Source organism: Ammospiza caudacuta, chromosome 6, assembly GCF_027887145.1.
Source record: "Ammospiza caudacuta isolate bAmmCau1 chromosome 6, bAmmCau1.pri, whole genome shotgun sequence".
Lineage (NCBI taxonomy): Eukaryota > Metazoa > Chordata > Aves > Passeriformes > Passerellidae > Ammospiza > Ammospiza caudacuta.
In genome coordinates, this window is record NC_080598.1 from 59,144,848 (window position 1) to 59,170,382 (window position 25,535).

Here is a 25,535-nt window from a genome sequence, read left to right on the forward strand (position 1 = left end):
CAGGACTCTCAACTCTTGCCCTGCACAACACATTCACATGCTTTACCTGCTCTTCACTGTGCTTGTCTTGAAGCATCATCTGGACATTTTCCAAATTGCGCTTCACCTCCTTCAGCTTCAGGGAAAGAGCCTCTGTCTTTTGTTGGTAGTCTGCACTATCTCCACAATCTTCCAGTAAAGAAAGGACCTTTTGTTCAATCTCTGATAACCTCACCTAGAAGGGACAGCAGATAATTACTCATTCTCAGAAGTGAAACACTCCTTTTCTGACAACATTCTGAAGTCAATGCTCACACCTCCCCTCTCTGAAGAGAAGAGAAACATGCAGGGGAAAAGAGAAATAGCTGCAATCCCCCTAGATTTTCTCCAGTGTAGTCCTTTTATCCTTTTATTTTATACAGAGTTATTTTTAAAACTGTTTCAAACAAGAGCATCTGCAGGAGGCTATGTTAACTCAGGTATCAAGTAATAAAAGAGGAGAGCAGAAATGACAGACTCCATTTGAATTCAACCAAGAAGACAACACGCCTCAGCAGGGGAGAAAGAGGCAATGCACACACAGCTCACATCACTCTTTGGGAGGAATGATGCTGAACTACCAACACATAGGAAGGTCTCCATGTGACAGCCAGGCCATTGTAAACTGCTGGGATCTGATTTTTGATCCAAGCTGCTGTGAATCAAAGTGCATCCTTGCATACTTTAAACTCACATTCTTAAGGTGAGCATGAAGAAAGGTACCATGGGTCAACTGCAAAGTAATCAACTGCAATAAATGAATTGCTTTACACCATACACCCTTATCTAGAGATTGTTTCTCTTTCATTCTGTGTAGATCTTGACTAGAGAACTTTCTTCCTCTGCCCAAGCTCATGTCCTAACACTGAGCCAGATTGTTTGAAGCTGACAGGAATTCAGCTTGCTTGTTTTCACCAGCTGGAGCTGCCCCAGTGAAGCCTATGCTGACAGGAACCCTGAATGGGATCCAGACACAGCCAGCTGCTTTAAAGCACTCAGGATCCCAATTCCCACAGAGTTCAGCACCTGAGCACTTGGCTGAATCACAGCCTAAACCCAGAGGCATTCCAATTAAAAACAACCACCCAAAACAACAACAAAACAGCTGGTGATGTCTCAGTAATTTAAAATGGGGACATTTTGGTATTGTGAGTGAAATTTGTTGCTCTAGGTAGGCTCAATGCCTGAAGCCAACTGGCACCACAGGGAGCCTCAGCCCTGTTTTAATCTGCACATGGTGCATGCCAGGGCTCCCTCGTGCCAATCCTGTTGTCCTCCTCCCATTTTCACCAACAGGTACCACCCACCCCTTTTGTTCTGCTGCCATGGGGGCAAGAGGCTGCCCTAGGTGCACAGCAGTAGGTACAAATATCACCACTGCTCACTGAGGGCAGGGGGAAAGCCACTATTTTTCTGTGCTGGTAGTTTATGAAAAAACTGAAGAAGTAGAACTTAGCAGCACGGAAGGCTTCTTAGACCAGTCTTTTAAATCATTCTGACAAGCAGAAAGTGAAAAAGTCAAAAGAAAAAAAGACTCTTTTGTTTCTAGCTGATTTATTATGATCAGGACCAATGAAAAATTGCCTTTTAATAGAGGATTCAAACTATACTCAGCCATGGTTTTGGAAATAATCCAAATCAAACCAAAACCTCACATATACTCCAGAATTCTATCTAAATCCCCTGGATGCAAACAGATCCCAACTCTAAAATCAGATATTTTAACCAAATACCCTGGCAAAGCTGAAGCCAAGCAGTCAGTCACCTGCTCAGTGCAGAGGGTGAGGGAGTGCTGAAGCAGGAGAGAGGAGCTGGCACAGTGTCCTTCCTGCAGACACAGCCCAGGGAAGGGGATGGCAGCAGCAGTGTCACCTCCTTACCTGGCAATCAGCAAGCTGTGGCTCCACCATCTGCTGCCTTTGGGGGGTCTGAGGGGCTGAGCCCAGGGACATTTTAGTTTTGGCTAGCCATTGTTCCAGCTCTGCCACCTGGGCCTGGCACACCAGGAGGATGGATTCTGGCTCAGGCCTCCCTCCATCCAGCGCTGACTGCGAGCCCAGCGCGGCGCTGGGCACTGGAGGCGGCTGCTGGCTCTGGAGGAAAGCACATCAAAGCAGCCTGGTGAGCCACCTGCTTTTGTAATCTCCCTCCCCTCCCCTTAGCACTGAGAGATGATTAACTTCCACACTCACAGAGTGTGGAAACAACAAACCCCAAAACAACTCCGTTGCCGCGTTCCCAGCCTTGCGGGATGGGGGGGGGGAGCCATGAACCAAGAAGGAAAGAAGGGAAACTCAGCAGGCAGGTGAGCCAAGATCTGGTGTAACAGGTTTCCAGGCTGCAATTTGCATCTGCAGGGATCTACCCGAGCACACAGCTATACCTGTGAGTGATGACTCACCATTAACCTGTTCTCCCCTGAGGAGAGATGTTTTTCTGTGGGAGTTACACACAAAAGCAATGCAGTTGGAAGCTGCAAAACAAGCTCTTGGACAACGCTTACAAGCTACTCGTGTGTGTTCAGTTCCAGCAATTAAATATGCTTTACTTGGGCTCTAGATCACACAATTAAAAAATGGTGTATTTTTAAGGACGTCTTGTGCAATTCTTCTTAAACACGCTCCTTGAAGAAGCAATATTGCACTGCACATGTCCATAACAGAAGTCCAAAGTACTTGGAGATAAAGAGCAGTGACTTGGAAGGCTGCACAGGATGTATATGCCTCCACATATGCAAATATTGGTACTCCGTAAGTAAATGAAGCAACACTACAAGAACAGAATGCTCCCCTGGCTCCAGAGCACACATTCAGGCAACTGAGATGGCCAGTGCTAGTGCACAAGCTTCATATTAAAATGAGATTTGGCAGGGAAAAAAAGAGAGCCAAAATGCATTGTTCCAACTATCAGTGTCATCAGAGAATGATAGAACAGTTTGGCTAGGAAGGAGCCTTTAATGGTCACCTAGTTCCAATCCCCCTGGCACAGGATATTAGAAAAAAAAATTTCTTCACTGGAAGGCTTGTCAGGCATTGGAACAGGCTGCCCAGGGAAGTGGTGGAATCTCCATTCCTGTAAGTGTTCAAAAAATGTGGAACTTAGAGATATGGTTTAGTGCTGAGCACGGTGGTGCTGGGTTAATGGTTGACTCTGTGATCCTGGAGGTCTCTTCCAACTTAACAACTCCAGGACTCTGTGATCCCAAAAGCTGAAGCTGCTCTGCCACCAGACTGCTGCTCCTGGCCATCCTGGAGCACCAATGTCTGCAGACACTCTTTTGTATTTAACCTGCTGCCCACTCTTCTCTGAGCCTTTGCATGTCTTCCACAAAGCAGCAACACATGTCAAGCTCCTCAATTCCTCCTGTAGCTGCCATTTATAAATTCCATGGCTGATGTTAGTTACATCACTCAAACTCCCCATTCATGCCTGTATGAATGACAGTAGCTTCCTTGCTGAAAATGCTCCATTTTTTTTCCCTAGAAAATTGCACATTTTTAAGGAGCAATTGAAAATTTAGCACCCAGAGCCAACAGGAACAGGCCCACAAAGGGTTGCAGGTATCCCATCACATCATACTGCAGCAAACTCCAGCAGCAAAACCACACTGGACCAGGGCCTCTGCCCACTAGGGAGGCACACAACTCACTCAGGAGGTCACCCTGGTCAGGCCTGCAAACTCACCATAGCCAGACTGCCATCGCCTGTGCCAGGACCTTCAGGGCCCTCCAAAGTTTGCAGAGATGTTTCTCCATCATGTTTGCTGTGTGATTCAGTTAAAACATCCTCATCCTGGAGAGAAAGAGGCAATAGTGGAAATATTTCTTATCTTCCATACAGATGTGCAGTAGTGGAGATGTGGCACTTTGGGACATGGTTTAGTGGTGGACCTGGCAGTGTTTGATTTATGGTTGGACTTGATCTTAAAGGTCTTTTCCAACCTAAATGACTTTCTGATTCTATGTTCCACTGCTTTGTTGTGCTAGAGAAGCCTGAAAGAGCAGCAACCCCTCAACCTACTGTGGTCCTGGCCCAAGAATATTCACAGAGAGCAGTTTTGTTATGCCCGAGGCATTGATGTACAGAAACAAACAATTGCAGCTGTCACAACATTACTGAGGCACCATGAAGAGCAGAACAGCACCAAAACTGTACCTGGTTGGGTGTTCCAGACACTGATTTTCTTATGTACAAAGTGAACCTCTTCCACAAGTCATCCCCCACATTTTTAGAGCCTTTTCAGGAATCAGTGGAACAAGTTGCTGCTACTAAATGTGCATTTCTGCCCTTGGGGGTTTTGTGAAGCTCAAAGGAATTACAAACATTGAATTGTTTAGATTGGAAAAAATGCTTAAGGTTACTGAGTCCAACCAGTATGTACAACAGAAAAAGAGATTCTAAATGGCAAGCTTTAGTGTGAGATGGAAGATATGAATTTGGCCACCTTGTCCTGCATTCCAAACTTCTCTTGCAGTGCAGGCTTCAGCAATACTTAGGACTTGTGTAGATCTTTTCTACAAAGATGAGTTCCCACCTCCACAGAGATAAACCCAAGTGCATTACCTGAACAATGCCATCTGACAAGGTACCAGAGGAGCAGGAGGTTGCACTGTCTTCCTTGGGCCTTTCATCATCTCCTTCTGAAGGCCAAAATCTTGCATCTTTCTCTGTGGCTGTACTTCCCTTTGAAAGCAGTAACAGCTCAGCTTTAGCTTCTGACCAGGAAGCTCAGATATTCCTCCAGGCAATGTAAAGCACTGCAAACCTCTAATGACACTTTGCTCTATTTCTGCCTTGTCTATCTATCCATATTTGTGTTTCCCAAATCCCACCTCTCTTCTTGCTCTATAGCTCTGCTGCAAGATGAGTGGCAGCTAGATGACACTGATAATGTTCTCTAGAATATTCTCATTTTTTACAATATTAAAAAAAAAACAATCAGAAAAAAACCCCAAACAAACCAACAAAACACTATCTGTCTTTCTGCAGTCCTGCCTCCAAAAATGTCCTACATGTAAAGAAAATTGCACCAGTGAAGGGGCAGAGTGAGAAACCCTGAAACTGAAGATTGCTTAGATCAATAGTGAGGCACAAGCTCCCCAGGCTGTTTGGACTTCTTTTCTTTGTCTTGCCATGAGGTTTTTTTCCCAAAAGCAATTAGCTTTGCCCCTCTGCAGTTCACCTGGGCATTTAGACCCCTCAGATTCAGAGCAACCAGTAGGGCAGTGCCTCCCAATGTACCAGAAATCTCTTCTATCCAAACTTCATTCCCATTAGTCTAATCTCACCCTTTTTTTCTTATGTTCAAACATACAAATAAATTCTGCTATTTATGTTTTGGTATTTCAGAGGCTAATTCTTTCTGAAATCCACCTCCACATGGAAACATTGGTATTTAACGCCATATTTTGCCTTTAACACTTCCACAAAGAGGGCATTAGCAAATAGGCAATCCCACCAAAAGCAGGATCACACCTCACAGAGCAAGGTGCTGTGTAATACTGGCACTGGAGTAATAACAGATAATTTAAATTGTTCTGAAATATTCCAGATTTTCACAGTTTTCATAATTTCTGCTTTACCAAAATCTTCTATCTTACATACACAGCTGTGTGTATATATATATATAAAACACTGGACTCACCTTGCTGTGTAAAGAACAGTCTTCTGATTCTTCATCTAAGGAAGGCAGAAGAGATATCACTCCTCTTTTTTTCAACTACAAAAACACACACACAGAGACAACCCAATTAATCATGACAAGAAGAGCAAAAGCCTCTTCACTTCTGCCTGTACACCAAAACAAATTTACCACTTGAGATCTGCTTTTGGAGCAACACTGAACATCTGGCAACCTACATTAAAGTGACTGAAAGCTGCAGGTTCTAAGCACCTCTGAAAATTGGGATTTGATGCTGTTAGGTTTCAACAGCACAGCTACAAAAGGGACAAATTTCATTTTGCCCCATGAAAATAATTTATTGAAAATCCCAGAACAACAGGTCATCAACAAATCTACACGTGGAGCACTTTGCTGATGATTGATGCAAACATCATGTTGGAAGTGAAATGCTAAGAAATAACCAGAGGCTCACCTCTCCTATTTTCTCCTCACTCTCAGTCCTTCTGAACACAAAGGGGAGGAGAGACAGTATTGATTCACAGGGGCAGGGGTGCTCCTCTGTCACATGCCACTCCCCCAGGAGCAGGAAGGGGTATTTACCTCCCCTCTTGGCCCTCAGGGGAGTGATCACTTACCTGCTGAGGAGAAACTTCAGTCCCAATCAGGTCACTCTGGGCCAATGCAGAGGCTGGGGATTCATCTGCTGCTTCAGGCACTTCTTGCTGTAGGCACTGGTGAAGCTCAGACATGGAATTCTTCATCCTGGTAAGGAAATCTTCCTTTCTTTGGCACAGCTTTATGATTTCTTCTTTTACAGCTTCCATTTCTCCCTAAGGAGCAACAACATCTGTAAGCATCCATTTTTCATTTTTAACCAAACAGCAACATTACAGATGACACCAGGGATGCCTCTTACTGGTACTGGGGCCATTTCCCCCTTCTCCTTTTTCTGGGCTTTGGGACAGTTCCCCATTGTCACTGCAGGAGATGTCCAGGTGCATGCAAACCAGCAGCAGCAGATCCAGCTCAGGACAGCCCTTGCCACTTGTGAAGCAGAAGTTGGCAGTGTGGAAGGAAATGTGGCAGACTGGAACAAATTCTAACTAGGTCCTGCATATCCATGAGAGCAGCAGCAGCTTCCTCCAGGACCAAGGGAATGCAGATGGGCTACATTGCTCTGTGTGTCACAGAGTGATGTTACTTCCAAGCACCTTCCCTGGCAGCCTGAACACTTGGGAAAGCCCTGAGGAGGCCAAAGCCAGCAAATGAGGGTAGCTCAGGGCTCAGTCTTTGCTGAAGATGGCCCAAAGGAAAGAAACCATTTGGTGGGTGCTGGGAATGTGGCTAGGGCCAAAATTATGCCATGTCTTTGAATGTGATACTGGGAGAAATAAATGGACCCCAACAAAGCTAACAGAAAATATTTAACATTCTGCAGAGACTAAACAATAATCCAAGTAACTGCACTAACAGAGGGGGAATTAAATCTTGGTCTCCTTCCTGGCCATGACTACTCCTCCAGCCAGTGTTCTGCCCTTAGACTTTTCTCCAGGGCTTTCCTCACCACCCAGCCTCCAGGTGACCCAAGAAATCCCAGCAAATAACAGAGTAAGGCAGGACGTGGAATGAATTGCCCTACTCCCTCCATTACTGAAAGTGCTAAAGCTCTTTGAAGCATTGTTACTTGCTCAGAAGAGTGAAACCTGGCTAAATATCCCTTTGCACACTGGGCTTAGTTGATCACAGCAAGCTTTGATGCCAGGCTTGAAGTGAGAACAGCCCTGGCTCCACACCAGGCTCTGTCATTAGGGATGTGATGCAGGTAATAATCTGTGGCAGATGAAAGCAGTGAGGCTGCTGCTCCTGTCTCCTCTACAGCTTCTGGTAATAGCTCTGGGGTGGCAGCATGACAGGAAAGGTGCAGGGAAGAGCTCCAGCAAATTTTCAAAGGGCATGGGAACTCTGCTCTGACAATGCTTTCTTCCTTTTGTACACTCAAAACCACAAGATAAAATCATCCAAAGGTAAAGGAAAGAAAACATCACTGAAATGAAGTAACAGACATCCATGAAAATGTGGCATGATTTATGAATGTCCACTAGGAACAGTATATCTATTTATTTCACTGCAGGAGACTTGCCAGCACAGATTTGCCAGCTACTTTTTTGCAAACTTAATTAGCCATAACCTCCTCAGAAACCAACTCTTTCTTAAAATCACTTCTTTTCCTGAAATCCTCCAGGAAGATGGGCGATTCCACTGCCCACTTCTATTCATGCAATGCTGTATCTGCCAAGTTTTCTGCTAAAACAAGAACTATTAACCATAAAATCCTACACTCAGAGACAAAAACAAGGAAGAATCAGGAAATGAATCATGCTGAGCACTACAGCAAGCCTCCAACATCCAACCAGCTGACAGCAGAGCAGCTATGTACTTAGGAGCCTACTGAGTGATTATAGTTATTAGGCAAGTACAATCTAAGTGTATTAACTTTACTGTGACTGACTGGAAAAAAACTGAGCATTTCAGAGGCAGTTTATAAATAGTTATTACATTTAATTAGTAATTTCCTGACTTCTGCAGTGCTATCCTTAAAACACATCTTATTTTTGCATTAAAAACATCAATTCATCCATTACAGAAACAGCTGACTGTAGAGAGAAGAGCAACAGATGTTTCCCAGTGATGAAAACACAGTGGGGCAGTGAGGACAAAGAAAGGAGTCTAATGAATCTATCCCTAACCAGAAACCCCAAAAGTGGCATTGCATGACCAGACATCAGAAAGGGACCTGGTTCTCTCCTTAGGCATTATCCCAAGCTGCCACCTCAGGAAAATTAGCAGGATGCTCAGCACAGCTAAGCTCTCAGTGCTGCATATTGTTTCATCAAAACAGCACTCAATTCTTATTCCAAGTTGATACAGGCACAAATGACACACCAAAATCAGTAAGGAGTATACTATGAAAGATATACCCAACTTGCAAAGTAATATTAATTGTAATTCATTGCATGGTCACACTATGGCATTCAATTGCCTGCATGGAGAAGGGAAGCACACCCCTATTTCTCAGTGCTCTGCATCATCATGATTAGTGTTAGGCAGGATAAGGAATGAAAAGGATGAAACCCACCTCTGGACAGGGAGTCTTCTGAGCCTCTGGTTGATCTTCATGTGATATTTCACCCAAATTGTTCTTAAGGAGTTGTTTCAACTTCTCAATTTCTTGCTCACATTCTTCTGTTTTCTTTACAGTTTCCTGTGAAGTAGCAATCTCCATAAATAATTTTGAAATAAGGAGTACATAAACAAACAAGTCAGTAAGGAAGCACAGTTGAACTGAAGAGTACTGAAGCCTCCTTTGTACCTGCAGTTCTGTGTACTACAATCTGTATTTGCTCTGCTAACTTTGCACAACCCCATCCCTCACTAAGTTTATTATTCACTTGCTAAAGACAAACAAGCTGCTCTACCCACAAGGTGAAGTATGGTGGAGGATTCTGTCTAGGAGCCCCAAAGCAGAACTATGAATTTGGCTATGGAATGCAAATGGAGCAGATTTCACCACATCCATTACAACTTAGAAAAGGTTGTGAAAAAGAGAAAAATTAAAGGGTTTCATATCAAGTAGAAAGCCTAACTAATTTTTATTGGTGCTCAAGTCTTTAGTGCCAGCTAGTTCTGCAAAACCAAAAATGAAACTGCTCAAAATGAACTGTGGTGTACACCAGGCAAACACTGCAGCTCAGAGGATAACCCAAACACACTGCCTGACTATTTGAATAGTTCCAATAAAAATGATAAGCATTCCCAACATATGAACAATTTCTGTTTACATGGCTTACAGGAAAACCCATTACATGTAATAAACAGCCAAATTCACTTTTAGTCATTTGACAATGACAGCAAAATCTCATTGCCCCTCAGGCTCTGCTGTCCATGCAGAAATGGGCAATCTCCCCACACACTCATATTTGTCAGCCACAGCCTGTCATGATGTCTCAGGTCATTAGGAAACTGTCACATCTAAAGTCAGAATATCTTGTGAAAACACTGACTATGCAGAGCACTTGGTGGCTCTGTGTTTCTGGACCCAGAGGCTGACAAATAACAACAAAGGGCTGTTCCTTCCTGCAAAAGGCAATAAAGAAACAATGAAGTCAACAGGCTTGATCCTCCTGTGCTGCCAGCAGCACCTGAGTGACCCAACAGGTCAAAGATCTCACTGCAAAGTGTTCACAGAGCAGAGAGTCTCCTGCTATCAACAGCAAAAGTGCCATTTCTTCAGTCACTTCTTCATAGCAGCACTCCCTCTCAAGAAAATGCAGGCTAATAAGGTTCTAAATAATCATTATTATTTTACAGGTGTTAAAAGTAAGAAGAAACTATTTTCCTCACTTAAAAGAAAACCAATTTGAAGGGGAAGATATTTGTGGCCTATAATCTTAGTGCCACAGGCAAAGAATGAGAGAGGAAAGAAAAAGGAATAGGTCTGCTGGTCAGCTTTGATGAGAAAGTAAAAGAAGACCTCCTAAAAGGAAGATTCTCTTACTCACTGCTTTAATTTGATATGAATAGGACTGTTTAGTAATAAATTGCGTTCTACCTCAAATTTCCTAGACTAACTAAAGAGTCTGAATATTTTGTATACAGACTCCAATGTCTTCTGTCATGGACCAATGTATGAATATATTCACTTACCTGAAGATAATTAATTAGTTTCTGCCTTCTACTCAGGGAAAAGAAAATCTGATTCTATACTTTATCCAATACAACAAATTATGCCATATATATGAGACTGGATTTCTTCTTACAAGTTCTGCCTTTCTTTTGAGTTATTTCCTGGTTAGCAGTTGCTCTTTACTTTTTATATCATGCTAATTCCAGAAGACCTACCCATGGAAAAGGCCCACCTACCCACAGAGTATTTGTTTTGGAAGAGCTTACTGAAAATGACACCAGTAAATCATCAGATATGCAAATAATACCACTTTCTTGCACTGAAAACCAGTAGAGGCAGATGTGGCTTCCAAATCTTCTTCCTGATGACGTTATTTAGGTGTGGAACTTAACAGGCCATAATAAAAAAAACAGAGGGCAACATTCAACAGATAACTAAGTCACTTAAACTCCTGTCCCAGAGCATTTTCAGATTCTATGGCAGGCTTTGTTTCTGAATTACTGTTTCAGGTGTAACAATGCAACTTAATTATACAAAAGTTACGGGTGCAATATTCTATTGCCTCATCCATAGCAAAAACTCATCCAAAGACTAATCCCCAGGGGGGAAAAAAAAAGTATATATTTGTACAGGAGGCTTGGCTCCCATTTGCTTTCCTCTCTAGCAGGATTCTCACCACCTTTTTAATGCAGCACTCAAAATGCCATGGTTTAATGGCTTTATCCTTTGTTACACCTCAGCTGCTGCTACATTTGTATTGTAGTGCTGCTGCTTTCAACCCATTCAACTGCACTGGAAAATCTCTTTTGCACAGTTTGATACACTAGCTGCCAAGAATTGCAATTTTTCCAATCTGTTTTCTCACAAAGAAATTTCACTCAGCTACAGATTGTTGGGTGTCTACAAGATAAAGGCAAATGCTGAGCAAAAAAAGGTCATGGCTTTACAAAAAGGAGAAAAATCTAAAATTTGACCTAATATTGCACAAAAACCAGTTACAAGTGTCATTACAACAACTGATAAATGGAAAGCACCCTGTTTCTGATGCTTTTAAAGTGTTTTGAAAATTCTCCATTATTTGATCTGGTAACTCTGAAAAAGGCACATTTTACCACATCCATTTTTTGGACATAAGAAATTGTATGGACTGAAGAAAAAAAAGAGAATGTAGGGGTTATACAGATCTAATATAGTCACTGCTTTTTTCTGACTCCAAGCATGCACTAGTCATGTGGCATGTTTGAGTTTTTCTCTTTGTGTTCTGCTCTCCATTTCTCAGAGTGAAAATCAAAAACGAACATTCCCTGTTTTAGCTGCCACTTCTCTGCCTGGCCTCTGAAATGCCCAGTTAGATGTTTTAAAGCATTCTGCTTTACCCTCATAGCTTAGGAAAACCAAATCAGCAAAGATAATGTAACATTTCTCTAGGTGCTGTCAGCATCCTGCCAAGAAATGGGTGGGTCACACGAGAACTTCAATTCCTTGCTGCCGTGGGAACTTGCATTACAGAACCCCAGACTTCCTCCAGCCTGGGCACTGGAGCATGCCCAGCTCCTGAATTACAACTTCCCTGAGCTGGCACAACCTCACTGCTCAGGGAAGTGCTGCACAGAGCCTCCCCCAGGTCTGGGGCTGTTCCATCACTCACCCTGGCCCTGAGTTACCCCTCCCTGACCTGCCAGCATTGCCTCCTCCTGCTGCTGTTTCCCTTCTGTGTCCAAACCTGGCCTGGCCAGCAGCAGCTCCAGGACCCCAACACAAGCTGGCCTGCCCCAAAACAGTGAATTAACCACAACAAAGCTGTAGGGAATGGCAAACTTCCTGGCTCACTGATTTGGATTAGTAGAAGACTTTCTGATGTTAGCAATTGCTGTCTAATGGCTGTCAACCAGAATTTCCATGGTCAAGGTGAGTTTCAGGAGTTGGTGAGTGCCTGTATGTAACACTGGACTTCAATCACCAGTGCAACACCTGAGCCTTCCTTCCTTCTACAGTATGTTGTCAGCTGTGACTGAATTGGAAATCTGAAATGTATGTCAAGACTATTCAGCGTGCTTTGTTGCAGGATCAAATTCATTAAGAAAAAAGAACAAAAAAAATCCCCAAACCATTAAACAGAAGACACAGTAGGTGTAACTGTACGGCTGCAAAAGCAGTAGTGTTTAAAGATCAAAATTACTTTAAAAAAAGGAGTTACAGGTGACCATAGGGGAAAAAAAAATCAATTACCTCCAGTAGCTCATTCTGTTCCTTAGTAATTTTTTCTAATTTCTTCAGTTCTCTCAAGAGTTGTCTTGCTCTTTGGAAGACTGAGAAAGGTTGCATTTTCAGCCCTGGCAGCTGAAGAGCATCTTCATAGGACTGTATATGAACAATGGTTTTCTGCATTGGACCAACATGCTCAAGTATAACCTGTCAGGATAGAACAGAGATGATGGATGTGATATTGAGTTAGAAAAATCAACACCATAAATTTATACTACACTAATGATGAACAAAAGCTCTCTTTAGTGAGTTTCCCATTTAAAAAGGAAGAAAATTTAATCCCTATATGGGTCATTAATTTAAGAGCTGGACTCTATGATCCTTGTGAGTCCCTCACAACTCAGAATATTCTGTGATTCTTGTTCTTGGAACAAATAAATGAAAATCCACACTGAGGCTGTCTCAAGCAAGACAAAGATATATGTCATATTTACAATTCTGTTTTTTCTGTATATACAAAGTTTGCACAGTGACAGAAAAGGCTCACATTCAGATCAGTTGCTATTTACTAAGCAGCTCATTTCAAAGCAGAACATCACTGGCAGTGAAGACAGTTAAAGTGGTGCCATTATTTGATGTCTCTCTAGGCAAATTCTGGTTTTTGTCTTTTGTCCAGCCAACCAGTCAGCAGGGAACTCCAGAAGAAAAAAATATATAAATACAAACCATCTACAGAACTTTTAATTACTAACACTTTTGTTAAACTCCTTCTCAGGTAGATTTTATTTTAAAATGCCCCAGTGGAAATAGAGATGCTTATTCTCTCATTCGTAAGCAGACTGTATCAGGAATTTTTTGTACTATCCAGGCTTTGCTTTACAGTAAGGAAGTAGGTGAACATCATTTTCCAGAAGAAATATTACTTTAGTTTTTCCATGTAATGTAGTTTTTACAAAATTGTTCCCTGGGTAACCAAGCTGCACAGCTTTGCTATGAGAATTATGATGAGAGGTATGATGACATTTTTATTCCTCACCTGAAACTGAACCCATGCTTTTTGTATTTAAGCAGATAACACTGTGGACTGGTGTGAATTAAAAAGAATCTTCTGCTAAATTTGCCTCCATTTTTGGAAAAACAAAGCCTAATTTTCTAACTTCAGATTTCCATTTGGTGCCAATTGGAGCAGTGTGCAGAAAGTGTCTCTTGAAAATCAGGCCATAAACTTCCCAAAAAAATGGAGATCCTCAAATGTGGCAGCCATGCCTGACATGTGCTTCAGTTACACACTCGAGTTCTCTGTGCACATATTCTCAATAGTGCTTTAATTTCAAGTGTTTTGTGTTCAAACCTTGACTGTACTTCTTGAAAAGGTCTCTCAACAGTCTCACTTCAGGCTTTACATTGATCAGGAAAAAAAGCCTAGATAGGAGTTTTCACAGACCTGTCCATGTTTAAGTTGGTCTTTAGGAGAAAATTCTAACAGATCTTCTGATGACAGGATTGTCTTCATTTCTGCAACATCCTTCTCAAACACTTTCACATGAGATTCAATGGCATCCAGCTCCTAGATTTTGGGAACAAAGGGAATATTTGCAGCTAGCCCAAACACAAAAGCCAACTTGCATTTCTGTCTTTCATTTAAATTTATAAAGAAATACTGAAAAATGAGTGCAGCATATGCAGGCTGTTAATGGATGCTATCAACCAAAAGGCTAGTTGTTATAAATTACTTTTAGTCATAACTTCTAAAGGAATTAAGTATTCAAGATCATCAAGATCATCTGGTCTGGTTTTAAACCCAAAATATAGAACTGAAATATCCTTAAAAATTCACATTAGGAATTACCAGTAGTGAGAAGACATTTTTCCAGTGGTGATAATTATCAGAATAGCAAAGTGCTATAATTACACTGGTGCAGCTTCCAGTAGGAAGAGACTTATGTCAGATGGAAAAGGAACCCACAGAGTTCACAGAGTTTGTGAATTCTCACAGAGACAGTCACAGAGTAGGTTAGGCTGGAAGGGACCTTGAAAGGTCTCTGCCACCCATCAAACCAGGGCACTTGGGGTCTGATCCTGTTGAGATTTGGTATCTCTTGAGGTGGGAATGTTACCCCTGCTTGGAGTCCCTGATCTAGTGTTTGACCAACTTCACCACACAGAAAAATAAAGTTAAAATCCTTCCTACTATGTAGATGTAATTTCCTTTGTTACACTTGAGATCTGTTACTGAACACCCCAAGAAGAGCCTGGCCCAATCCTGTCTGTCATCTCCCATCATGTAGCAGCAAACAGCAGCAATATCAACCTCTCACCCCCAAGTTTCTCTGGGCTGAACCATCCCAGGCTCCCATCCCAGCCTTTCCTCCTACCTCCCGTGCTAATCCTGAACTTTACAGCTTAATTAGTTACCAAATGCCTTCTGATGGTTTGTTTACAAAAAATTAATTTCCTTGCTTGGCACACCTACAACAACCAGCACTACACCCTGTTTCCCAAGCAGGTGATATAATCTGCATTTCCTAACATATGATGAAGCTCTGATAAAAGGCATTTATGGGTCACCCAGACTTACATCAGCCACATGCAGGACTTGTGGAAGAACCTCTGCAATCTCATGCTGTAAAGCTGCTACTTGAACATCTATTTCATTCAGCTGTTGCATTACACTGTCAGTTTCAAAGACTGCTGACAGCTCCTCCAGCTCCATGCAGATACCATGCAGAAGATTTTGCTTTTGCTCTGAGTCTTCCAAAGCCATCTGGAGACAAAACAGGAGTTAAGTTTGATACATCACTGCTGAACAGTGGTTGTAGAGGTAAGGATTAGAAGGAATAAAATGCTGTAGGAAGTATCAGGCCAGTTGAGCATGCTGTGAAGTCTCTTTCCCTGCAATGAACTGGATGAACTGCAGTGAACACCGTCATGAAGAGCTGTGAGGGCTGCAAGAAATTATCCATTTATCTGGGTGGTGTGTGAAGGAAAGGACTGAATGCAATTTCCACTCTAATGCAAGCCCAGGGTGCATTTCCAAACCCACTGGTTTCACAGTCCAGGACTGTCGCCGACATCTTTTCATGAAAATCCTTTCCTGGGGATTTTTTTCCTCCTGAGAAGCTGAGAGACCTCAGGGACAAAATATAAACAATGATTGTCTGCTGCTGTGGAATGCAACAGGTGGATTTTTGATTGGCCCAAATTGGATGTTTATAATTAGTGGCCAATCACGGCAGCAGGCTTGGACAGAGAATCAGGGACAGCCTTTTTTATTCTTTCTTTTCTATTCTTAGCTTAGCTAGCCTTCTGAGATGAAACCTTTTCTTCCATTCTTTTAGTATAATTTTAATATAATATATATCGTAAAATAATAAATCAAGCCTTCTGAAACATGGAGTCAGATCCTCATCTCTTCCCTCATCCTAAGACCCCTGTGAACACGGTCACACAGGACAAACAAAACATTCCATTTCACAAGCACAGGAGACAATAAGCTTTTGCCACAAAAAACGTTCATGGCTGTTGGAAATCACATTCTCCCCCATTGTGGCTACATGCTTTTGTACCATATCAGCCCAGAATGGGCAGCTACTTCCTGTCAACAATTCTTACTAGTCTTACTACAAAAATCTGTGTTTAGAACAGCAGCTTTCTCACTTGGTCTAAGCCAAGGAGTAGATGCACAGAAAACTCAAATTAGTACAAAATTCCAAGAATTTCTTTTTTGGCACTGGCCCTGATCTTCCCTGTAATATTACAAGGATCTAATTTTTAAAATTACCAATCAGAACCTTCAAGAAACAGTGAGCACAGCCTTCCAAACCACAACTCAATTCAAAGTTTCCATCTAACACACAGACATCAATAAACCAGCACTTTGCCTTTTTGGCTCACGCACAGTATAGAAAGAATCCTATAGATGCAGGCAGTGATCCTAGCCACTCAGCAGGGTTACAGAAGACAATCACACATTTCTGGAAATTGTACAACAGTTCAGCATTTGTACAAAATGGGTGTGTCCAGCACAAAAAAAACCCCTGTATTTCATGAGTTTCAACTATAATTATTTTTCACTGAAAGGATTTACTGAAAATGGTAAATTACTTATGTCAGTAACAATTAAGAATGGAAAACTGCATCTGTACAAAGCAACAAGTGCTAAAAGGAGCATTTCTCTGCATCAGCTCTTACCTGGAGCTCATCAGTATGCTTGTGTAAGCTTTTTGCAGAGTCGTGCTGAGCATCAGCTCTTAGCAAACTGTTGGTGCTTTCTATCCAATCTTTCACATTCTTCAAGTGCTCCTCATATTCCTCCATCTTGTTGGTGGCCTAGGAAATGACAGAATGTTACAGCCAGTCACACGTCAATTGCTTCATTGTATAAGATAAATGCATGTATGAACAAGACTAAAAGAAAATAGGATGTGTTTGCATCATGGTCAGTTAAATTAGCATGGTGAAATAAAAAACATTTTTCTGAAACAGTTAGTTTCATGATTTCAGGCTATCCCCTCTTATCAAAGTAGTTTCTGAAACAATTTCATGATTTTGGGCTATTCCTTCTCACCAAAGTAATTTTGGTGATTGCATGTTTACATTTTATGGGAGCATTGTCACAATTTATATGGCAATGGCACCTTAATAGACAGCCCATTAGCAGAGTGAGAAAACCACCTCAACACCCACCCAGGGGGACAAGAATTCCCCATACAAATCCCTCAACCATGTCTTAAGTCATTCCTTTGGGGCAGCCATTCCAGAAACCCCTGTTAGAATCAGCCTTGCCACAGCAGGCTGGTGACTCTACTCATTTGACAGCCCCTGATGATGTTCCATGCAAAGCCCTCAGCCTGTTTTTTGATAGGATTGGATGTTTAAAAGCTGTTCCACCTGCAGGTACCTTGTTGAGAATGGCAGTTCTGCGCTCAGCACGCTGGGACACCTGCTGGTACTGCTGCAGGGGGGCCACCAGGATGTCCATCAGCTCCTGTGCATGGCAGGCATTCTGCTCCACTATGTCCTGCACTTCTGCATCCAGCTCATTGAGCTTGTAATGCCACAGGTCCAGCATATCCCAGATTTGCTGCACGTGGAGAGAAGGGAAATGAAATAGGTCAGGCTCAAAGATAACAGCAGCATTATTTGTTCTGCGTGTGGGACATGAATTGCAAAGGTTTCAGAACTGACATGATGAGAAGAGAACACTTTGCATCTACTGGTGTGATTCACAGTTGAAAAAAGCATGGATTTTCCTGTGAGAAAGAATTGATAAATATTCACCAGTTAAATGCTTGCTTGTACTTCTCCTTTTACAGACATAAAAAGAATGGAAGACCACTTTATGCTAAATTAGGCTCTGTAAAAACAAGCAAAAATCTTTTAACACCCACAGATTATTTTTTGGCAAGATTACCTTCTGAAATTCTTTGGCTTTTGTAATGTTTTCACTCTTCTGTTGTAACATCTTTTCAATAGCTTGAAGGCCATTGTTAATAGTTTCTGCTTTTCTTTTCAGCACATACTGAGGAGAGTTCTGCAAGATTTCAGAGCTAACCTGACAGAGCAAAGAGAAAACAACGGGGGAGATTACAAAGATCTGCTTGTTTCTGTGCACCACCTTACCAAAAACATTCCATTTCTTTTTGTTTCTCTTGACAAGTCAGGTAAAAACACTGGAATGGAGCTACACTTGCAGGGAGAAGCATTAACATGGGCAGGTTCAACATCTACACGTTGTTCACTAATTTGTTCACTAATTCTCATTAAGAAATGCCTGGCTCAGAAAAGAAACCCCTGAGGAAAAAGCACTGAAGCACTGCAGCTCCCTGGGTGCTTTGCTCCCATCTCTGACAGAGGCTGCTCATGCTCCATGGTGGGAAGGGTCACATTTGGATTTATGCTGTAAGAAAGCCAGAATGGCACCTTTATGTCTCAGCTGGCAGCTGTGACTTCCATGTAACAAATAAGGGAATATCCAAGTGCACCAATGCACAGCCAATTTCTCTATATAAACTTGGAAATTTATCACCAAAATAGAAAGGTCTGAGGAACTTAATTTCACTCTGCAGGACTCCACAGAAACGAAAAATTGGTGCACTGGAGGGCCTGATTTTCTGTGGAAAGAGAAAAACTCTCAAAGCTGAAGTTGAGTAATTGCCTGAGCACAGGACAGAGCAGCACAGCAGAAGCTACCAGGTTACCAGGGACTAGATGAAGTGCAGGGAGTGAGAAAAGTCCTTCATCTTGCCCAAAAGTGACATCTTTTCTCACTAAACCCTGCTAGCTGCCAGGGTCAGCCAAGCACCAGGAAATCATTAAATTGTGGTAAAATCTTTGTGTGCTGCAGCCTTAGGATTTATGGGGAAATGCACACTGAACAGTTTCATGTTGCCTTGATGCCAAAGATTTTTAATTTAATAGTTATTTTAGTTTGAAGCTCCTAGTACTGAAATACTTTATCCTTGTTGTGGGATGAGAAATTAAGACCATTTTTAGTTAATATATTATCTACTCATTTCTTAATTTTATTAACATCATTTATAGATTCCAACCAACCTCTCTAAAAAGTACCCACAGTACAATGTTGTATTCATAAAATTTAATTAATCAAAATAAATATATACAGAAAGAACTAGAGGGCTCCTCTTAAATATTCCTGCTTATACCACAAAATCTATGAAGTCAGTCTGCACTTAGTGCTTAAGACTTTTTGGAAAAAGGAATTCAGGCTGTAATCACTGAATCCTTGACCATCATCACTATCCTGGAATATACCAAAAATGGAAAATTGTCTGTAATTGTGGTGCCAGTTTCCAAAATAAAAGTGAATCATGTATGAATGATGTGACATAGCTGAAAATGAGTAAACAGATCAAGCTCTGACTTCATCTATTTCTTCAGGATAAAAACACTGCACCTGTCAAGGCTCTGTTTATCAGTAAAGCAGGGTTTTAATTTCAATACTTCTTACTGGGATAAAATTTATTATTTATGGCATCAAATGGACAATTATTTTTCATTTTTTGGTTTGCAGATTTAGAAGAAAGCAGAATGACATTAAAATATGACAACTCAATTTAACACACACTGGTATCTCTTAATATGTTACTGAACTGACCTCCACTTCCATCAAGGTTTTTTTTTTTCCTAAATTAATTTTGAAAAATTTCAAGGCAGTTTAGCCCTTTATAATATTTTCCAATACCTAAATATGAAAAGCAAACATTATCTAGCTTCCAGAACCAGTTCTTTCACTCCAACAGGTAATGTGTGCTTTGGGATAACCTTTTATATCTTGGTAAATGAAACAGTAAACAACAAAAAAAACCTCAAAGAATAAATACTGTTTTGCTTTCCTTCTCTTCTTTCCTCCCAGCTGCTGGTTCTGAAAGACTAGCCTCATTTTGAAACAGAAACCATTAAGTTAACCAAATTAGAACTCATAAGCTTTAGTCAATATGCTGCTTAATATATTACATAAGATAAAATGAGTAATTTGATAGACATTAAAAAGGAACTGGATTTCAAAAGTGTTTTATTAAACTTCCAAATTGTATCAAATTAACTGAGATTTAACCTTAAAAATTAGGATTGAACATTATTATTTCTGAAATATGAGAACTGAAAGGGGTTTTTTTTTTCCATTTTTAAAATAACACAAATGAGTAAGTAATAATGATGGTAATTGTATCAGGCTAAAAATGTGACCCCAAACTGAGAGTATTACTCCAATTTTGCTTAATTTTGCTTTCAGCTAACTGCTTATATTCCTTGTAGATAGAATATATTGCAAAAAAATTGATGCAATGGGATTCAGTTATTTAAATTCCCTGATTTTAAAGGAGGGCAACCATGTTCTCAGAGGTGGCAAAAAGAACCATGTCATGATACCCTACCATATGTGCAAATTACATTTTAAAAAATCCTGTTTCAAAATCCATTTTTACCCTAGTTCTGAAAATATTTTCTCATTTAAGCTATGCAGACTTTGCAGTCAACTTTGATTGCTAGTTCCCAGTTTAAGAGTCAGATTGGAAAGAAGACAGCATCCATATAAGATTAAAAATCGTTGCAAAAGATTCTGCCATATCAATTTTTAATAAAAAAATAAAAATTTATATTGACATTGCTTACCATAAGATTACCCTAAAAAGAGACCTAAGCATGAGGAATGATTTATACATTGCAAATAGATGAATCTGAAAACCACATCAACAGTTACCTTCTCTTCTAGGTCGTGCAACACTTTCTTGCAGTCCTCCAGCTGCGTTTCGATCTCTGCAGGGACTATTGTGTACATTTCAGAGTACTTGATCCGAAGTTTCTCCATGATATCCTCCAGAGCTTCTCTCTCTCTGCCAATCACATTCTGAAGCTCCTACAAAATTAAGAGTAACTTCAGCAGTTTCACCCAGTTTTTACTGAGTGCATGTGTGTATATGTACATATATATGTGTATATACACACACATGTGATGTGTTTTATATTTCCTACCATTATTATGGTTTGGAAAAATTTGGTTTGTGATATCAAACCTGATTTGATTAGCTCTGCAAGCAGATAAACTCTAAGCAATAGTGACTCATTTAACCAAATGATGCTTTTCAATCTGTAAGAATTAATTAAACCTGATACTGCTCCATGCTGGGGAAGTGACGCACTGATGTTCATTGACAGCCACAGCAGAGGGACCATCTCAAGAGCTCCTATGATTAAATGTTAACCTTTGTGCTCTCCTTTTTTCCAAAAGTGCATTTTTCCCTTTGAAAGAGTCTAATAGGCAACATCCATGCCTTCATTATTATAAACAACACAAAGGCCACAAAAAGCAACAGGTTTCAGGCTGAAGTGTCTCCTTTCAGGCAATTACGCAGAGCAGCACAGCAGGCTCCTCTCAAAACAGTAGTTTCCAGTTCTGCACAAAGAATGTAGGTTTTATGAGATAAAAGAAACTTGAACAACTGTCTACAGCCTGTGGCCTAGAAATAAAATCCAAGCTAAGTCCTCCTGCAGGAAGAATGAAGAAATTCGTTTGTTTGGAAGGTTTTCTAGAGTTTCAAGTTGGAATGTTCTGTTTGCTGGCTTTATGGTTCCTTTCTCTTGAGCTCAGCTGTTTGAGAAACTCAAATGTTAACTCAGGTTATTGGGGAAAATTATCCAAACCTCCTACCAGGCAATGAAAGACACTAAAATGAACTGCCTTTGCTTTTTCAATCAGGAGTAATAGCAATCCACAAATTCATAGTCTTCCCTTGGGAATCTTTTCCTTCACACAAATGCAACAGACAGAAGAAATATGGAAGTCACTGAGATTGATTTATTTCCTGTCATCCCATAACAACTGGGTCTGATATTAAAAAAAACCCAAACCCTCAAAGCCATGAAACAGCTGTGTGCCCCATTCTCTCAGGGAGAAGGCTGCTGCTGTCAAATGGCCCAATTAAGATTGTGCCAATATTTATGGGAGTTCACAGATTCCCTGACCTGAACTGGAAAGAATCAGTTACAACTCTTGTCTCCAAAACAAAGCATGTCCCCTGCAAACTGGTTTCTGTGTATTACTGCACGTTCACATTTCACAGATTATTTAGCTGGAAAGCAGATACCTATCAAAACTGTCCCAATTTTTTTCCTAAGGGACGAGACAATTACACTTCTCCCTTTTCATCTGTGTGGGTGAATTTAAAACTTTTGCCAAGCTAAATCAGGTTTGTCATCTCAAAATGAAATAGATATTTCCACTCAACAGATGCAGTGGAGTCCTGACTATTGCTATAAATTTCATAGGAACAAGATTTTCTTTGGAAGTAAGGGAGGAAATTGCCCTGCAGATTTTGGCTCACTGCTGTCTGGACTATGTAAAATTAATGAATTCTTCAATCCTTTCAGCTCAGCCTTCTCAAAAGGAACAGGCCTACTGTGACACTGCTAAAAAGAGATAATTTGATGGGACTGCTGCTAGCATTTACTTGTTCCATTGCTGTCAGAAACAGGGACAAGGTCTTAACTCACTTTTGGGTGAGTTTTAGGTGCTCAGAGTAGCAAAGCTTGGATGTGAGGGAAAAGAACAGGCATAAAGCACCTGCAGTAGGAAAATTTTCTTCTGGACACAATTAATTCAGTAAAAAGGCAGACACAACTCTAAATTCTAATTATAAATATTTTTAAATAGAAAAACAGTCAATTTTGACAAATCCAAGGTCCCACCACAGCAATGCTGGCTCATGGGTTTAGAGCTGTCACCAACCTCCAGCTGTTCTGCCTTTCCATCAGCATCCTGCAGCAACACAGATGCAGCATTCTGTAATGCATTTGTCACAGCACTTATTTCTTCAATGACCTTGTTCCTCTCTTGAATCTCAGCTTTCACAGAATCTTTATGGTCTTGAGCTTTTTTGTACAACCTGTGCAAGATGACCAGAAAGAATACATGGTTTAAACTCTAAGTAGGAGCAAAGAGCATGCTTAATACAGATATTATGTAGGTATATATCCAGAACCACATTTGTCTGTAATTTAGGGGGTTTTTCTGCTGTTAAATCTATGAGTTTTATGCCACTTTATTTCAGTTTCTTTTAAGTGAGTCCTCAGACAGTTCTATTTGATAGATCAAACCAGAGAGCAGGCATATTTAAATAGCAGAGGTCAGGTTCTCAATCTGAAGATGCTGACAGAGCAAATGTTGTTCCCAAAAGCAAACCCAGAGAAGGGTGAATACAATAATCAGATTTGTAAAAAACATTTGTGGAGAATTTTAGACAGTGGCACTCAGATGAAAGCTGCATTGTTGCAAAAAGCACAAGGTCTGATTTTCCTAAGAGCAGAAAATCTTAAAATTCATAAGCACATGGAATGTATAAAACTGACTATTGTTCCTTGATTCCTACTGCATTTGAAAACAAATTGCAGCCCACAAAGGATATGGCCAGGCTCAGGTCTTCTCCCTAAATAACATCCCCCAATACTGGAGACAGCAGAAGGGTGAGATGGAGCATTGGTCTGACCCAGGAGAGCATTTATTGTCACTTTAACTGCATTACAACTTTCAGATATTCTTTGCTATCCAGTAAAATCCTGTGCTTATCTCATACCTTCGACAGAAATTTCACACCACTTACTTCTTACAGCGCTCCTGCATTGCCTTTATCTCAGCCAGGGCAGGGAGGGCAGCCTCCCCCTCAGCATCCTCAGGGGCATTCAGGATGTTTCTTATCCGGTGCAGAAGCAAGAGCAAGAGGAGCTGCTGCTGGTTGATGTTTTCTTCAAATGAGTTCACAAAATCGAGTAACTCCACCAGCTCCTCTCTGGTGGCCTTCTCCTTCTCTTTAAGGCTTTCTGGCTGTTCTTCCTGGAGCTTATCCAGAATGATTGCTTCTCGTTCCAGCTAAGTGAACACCATGGCAGAGCATGAGATAAAGTGCTTTTTTGTTCCACCACCTGAAGTTACATTGTTCATTTACTCACACGGGTGACTAACTCCTGGGAATTACACAGTCAGAACTTGAACCTTTGAAAAGTGACAAAATCTCTGAGTTTGCTTTAACAAAGCACATAACCCTGTGCAGATCTGCTCTGGGTTCAGAGGACTGAATAAATATCCCCACCTTTTCTGACTTTGGGTTCAAGAAAGGGTGGGAAATCATGTTCTGCCCTGATCTCAGCCCTTTACAGACCACTGTTCTCACAGTCACATCTCAACTCCCCCCCAAACTAACAGATGTTGAACAACTCACCTCTTCATTGATGAATTTCCATTCCTGCTTTAGTTCTTCACAGGCAATTTCCAGCCCTTTGGCTGCCTCAAGCAAACCCAGCCAGTTTTCCCACAGCACTGTAACAATCCTGCCCAGGGCTCTGTCACTTCCTCTGCACAACCTCATCATCTCTCCAGAGATCTGCCTCAGCTTCACCAGATCCTCTTCAGCAGAGTCAATGCTGGACACTAAAACCTTACAGGAAAAACAAACACATGAATAAATAAAATGCTGCAGTCAGGAGTACTAATGAAGTATTCAGTAACATGTCCAGGATCCTCTAGGAAAATGGCAATCACTGCACTGAGCTGGTAAAATATGGTCATAATGAGGGAGTTCTGTTGGCTAAGACTGTGGAGAAAGATGGAGTAAATAAAATGTCTCATTTCTAGAGCAGTAAGACAGACTCATTTCACATGATCTATTATACAAGATTATAAATATATTCCTACTGGTCTTTTAATAAGATTATAAATATATTAATACATTAATATATTCTATGGTTTTACACATACATAAATATAGGATAAAGAATTCCACTTCTCCCTACTATGATGTCACATGGTATGCATAGCTGTATTAGTTTTGCATGAGCTTTTCAACTTCTTCAGAGCCTTTCTTACCTTGCTGTCTTCCAAATGCTCCAAAGCTTCTTTATAAGACACTGGAATCTTAGACAAACACTGTCTAAGCATCTTTTCCAGTTTCTTAAGATTATCACACACTTTATCTTTGGTTTCTGTGTAGCTTTTGTGTTTTTCAAAATACCTGCATGAAACAATGAATGGATTAATTAAAATTTGTTGTTGTTGTTCCTCTCTCCAACCATAAGGCCCAACAGAATAAAAGTTTTAAAAAAGCCTTTTGAACTTCTAGTCCTGACTGTTTCCAAGTTATAGTCAGTTAGCATTTGGTAAACACTTCAGGTTTGATATCTGAGGTACTGATAACTGGAACATGATCAAGCAGTTTAAAAATCCTTTACTCTCTCTCCCAAACTTTCTCTCTGGATGTATCTGAGGGCCCTCCAGATTTCTTCTGTACCTGAAGGAAGGAAACCACAGCCATTGCCTTGTTTGGGTTTTACCTTCCCAAGCTATCAGAACAGCCTATGGAAGACATGAATTAGGGACCCTCAGAAAACTATTCTGACTTCCACCAGCACTGCACTACAGACTAGAAATGTGCTTTCTTCTGATTTTGGCACTCTAAGACTCCCACTCAAGCCCCGCATTTTGGAATACACAAGAAG

At 40.9% G+C, this 25,535-nt stretch overlaps 1 protein-coding gene across 1 annotated transcript in view; it reads right to left on the minus strand.

Moving 5' to 3' along the window:
* SYNE2 (spectrin repeat containing nuclear envelope protein 2) overlaps positions 1 to 25,535 on the minus strand; it is a 176,430-nt gene that overhangs the window by 70,995 nt on the left and 79,900 nt on the right. Inside the window, exons 52-69 of the mRNA XM_058807437.1 lie at positions 24,907 to 25,051; positions 24,263 to 24,478; positions 23,648 to 23,913; positions 22,777 to 22,933; positions 20,752 to 20,907; positions 17,944 to 18,084; positions 17,431 to 17,613; positions 16,722 to 16,859; positions 15,109 to 15,294; positions 13,975 to 14,097; positions 12,555 to 12,737; positions 8,778 to 8,903; positions 6,277 to 6,471; positions 5,663 to 5,737; positions 4,582 to 4,701; positions 3,703 to 3,810; positions 1,899 to 2,111; positions 47 to 214 (exon numbers count right to left, since the gene is read on the minus strand). Coding sequence (XP_058663420.1) covers positions 47 to 214; positions 1,899 to 2,111; positions 3,703 to 3,810; positions 4,582 to 4,701; positions 5,663 to 5,737; positions 6,277 to 6,471; positions 8,778 to 8,903; positions 12,555 to 12,737; positions 13,975 to 14,097; positions 15,109 to 15,294; positions 16,722 to 16,859; positions 17,431 to 17,613; positions 17,944 to 18,084; positions 20,752 to 20,907; positions 22,777 to 22,933; positions 23,648 to 23,913; positions 24,263 to 24,478; positions 24,907 to 25,051 — 2,899 coding nt within the window. The remainder of the gene's footprint in view (positions 1 to 46; positions 215 to 1,898; positions 2,112 to 3,702; positions 3,811 to 4,581; positions 4,702 to 5,662; positions 5,738 to 6,276; positions 6,472 to 8,777; positions 8,904 to 12,554; positions 12,738 to 13,974; positions 14,098 to 15,108; positions 15,295 to 16,721; positions 16,860 to 17,430; positions 17,614 to 17,943; positions 18,085 to 20,751; positions 20,908 to 22,776; positions 22,934 to 23,647; positions 23,914 to 24,262; positions 24,479 to 24,906; positions 25,052 to 25,535) is intronic.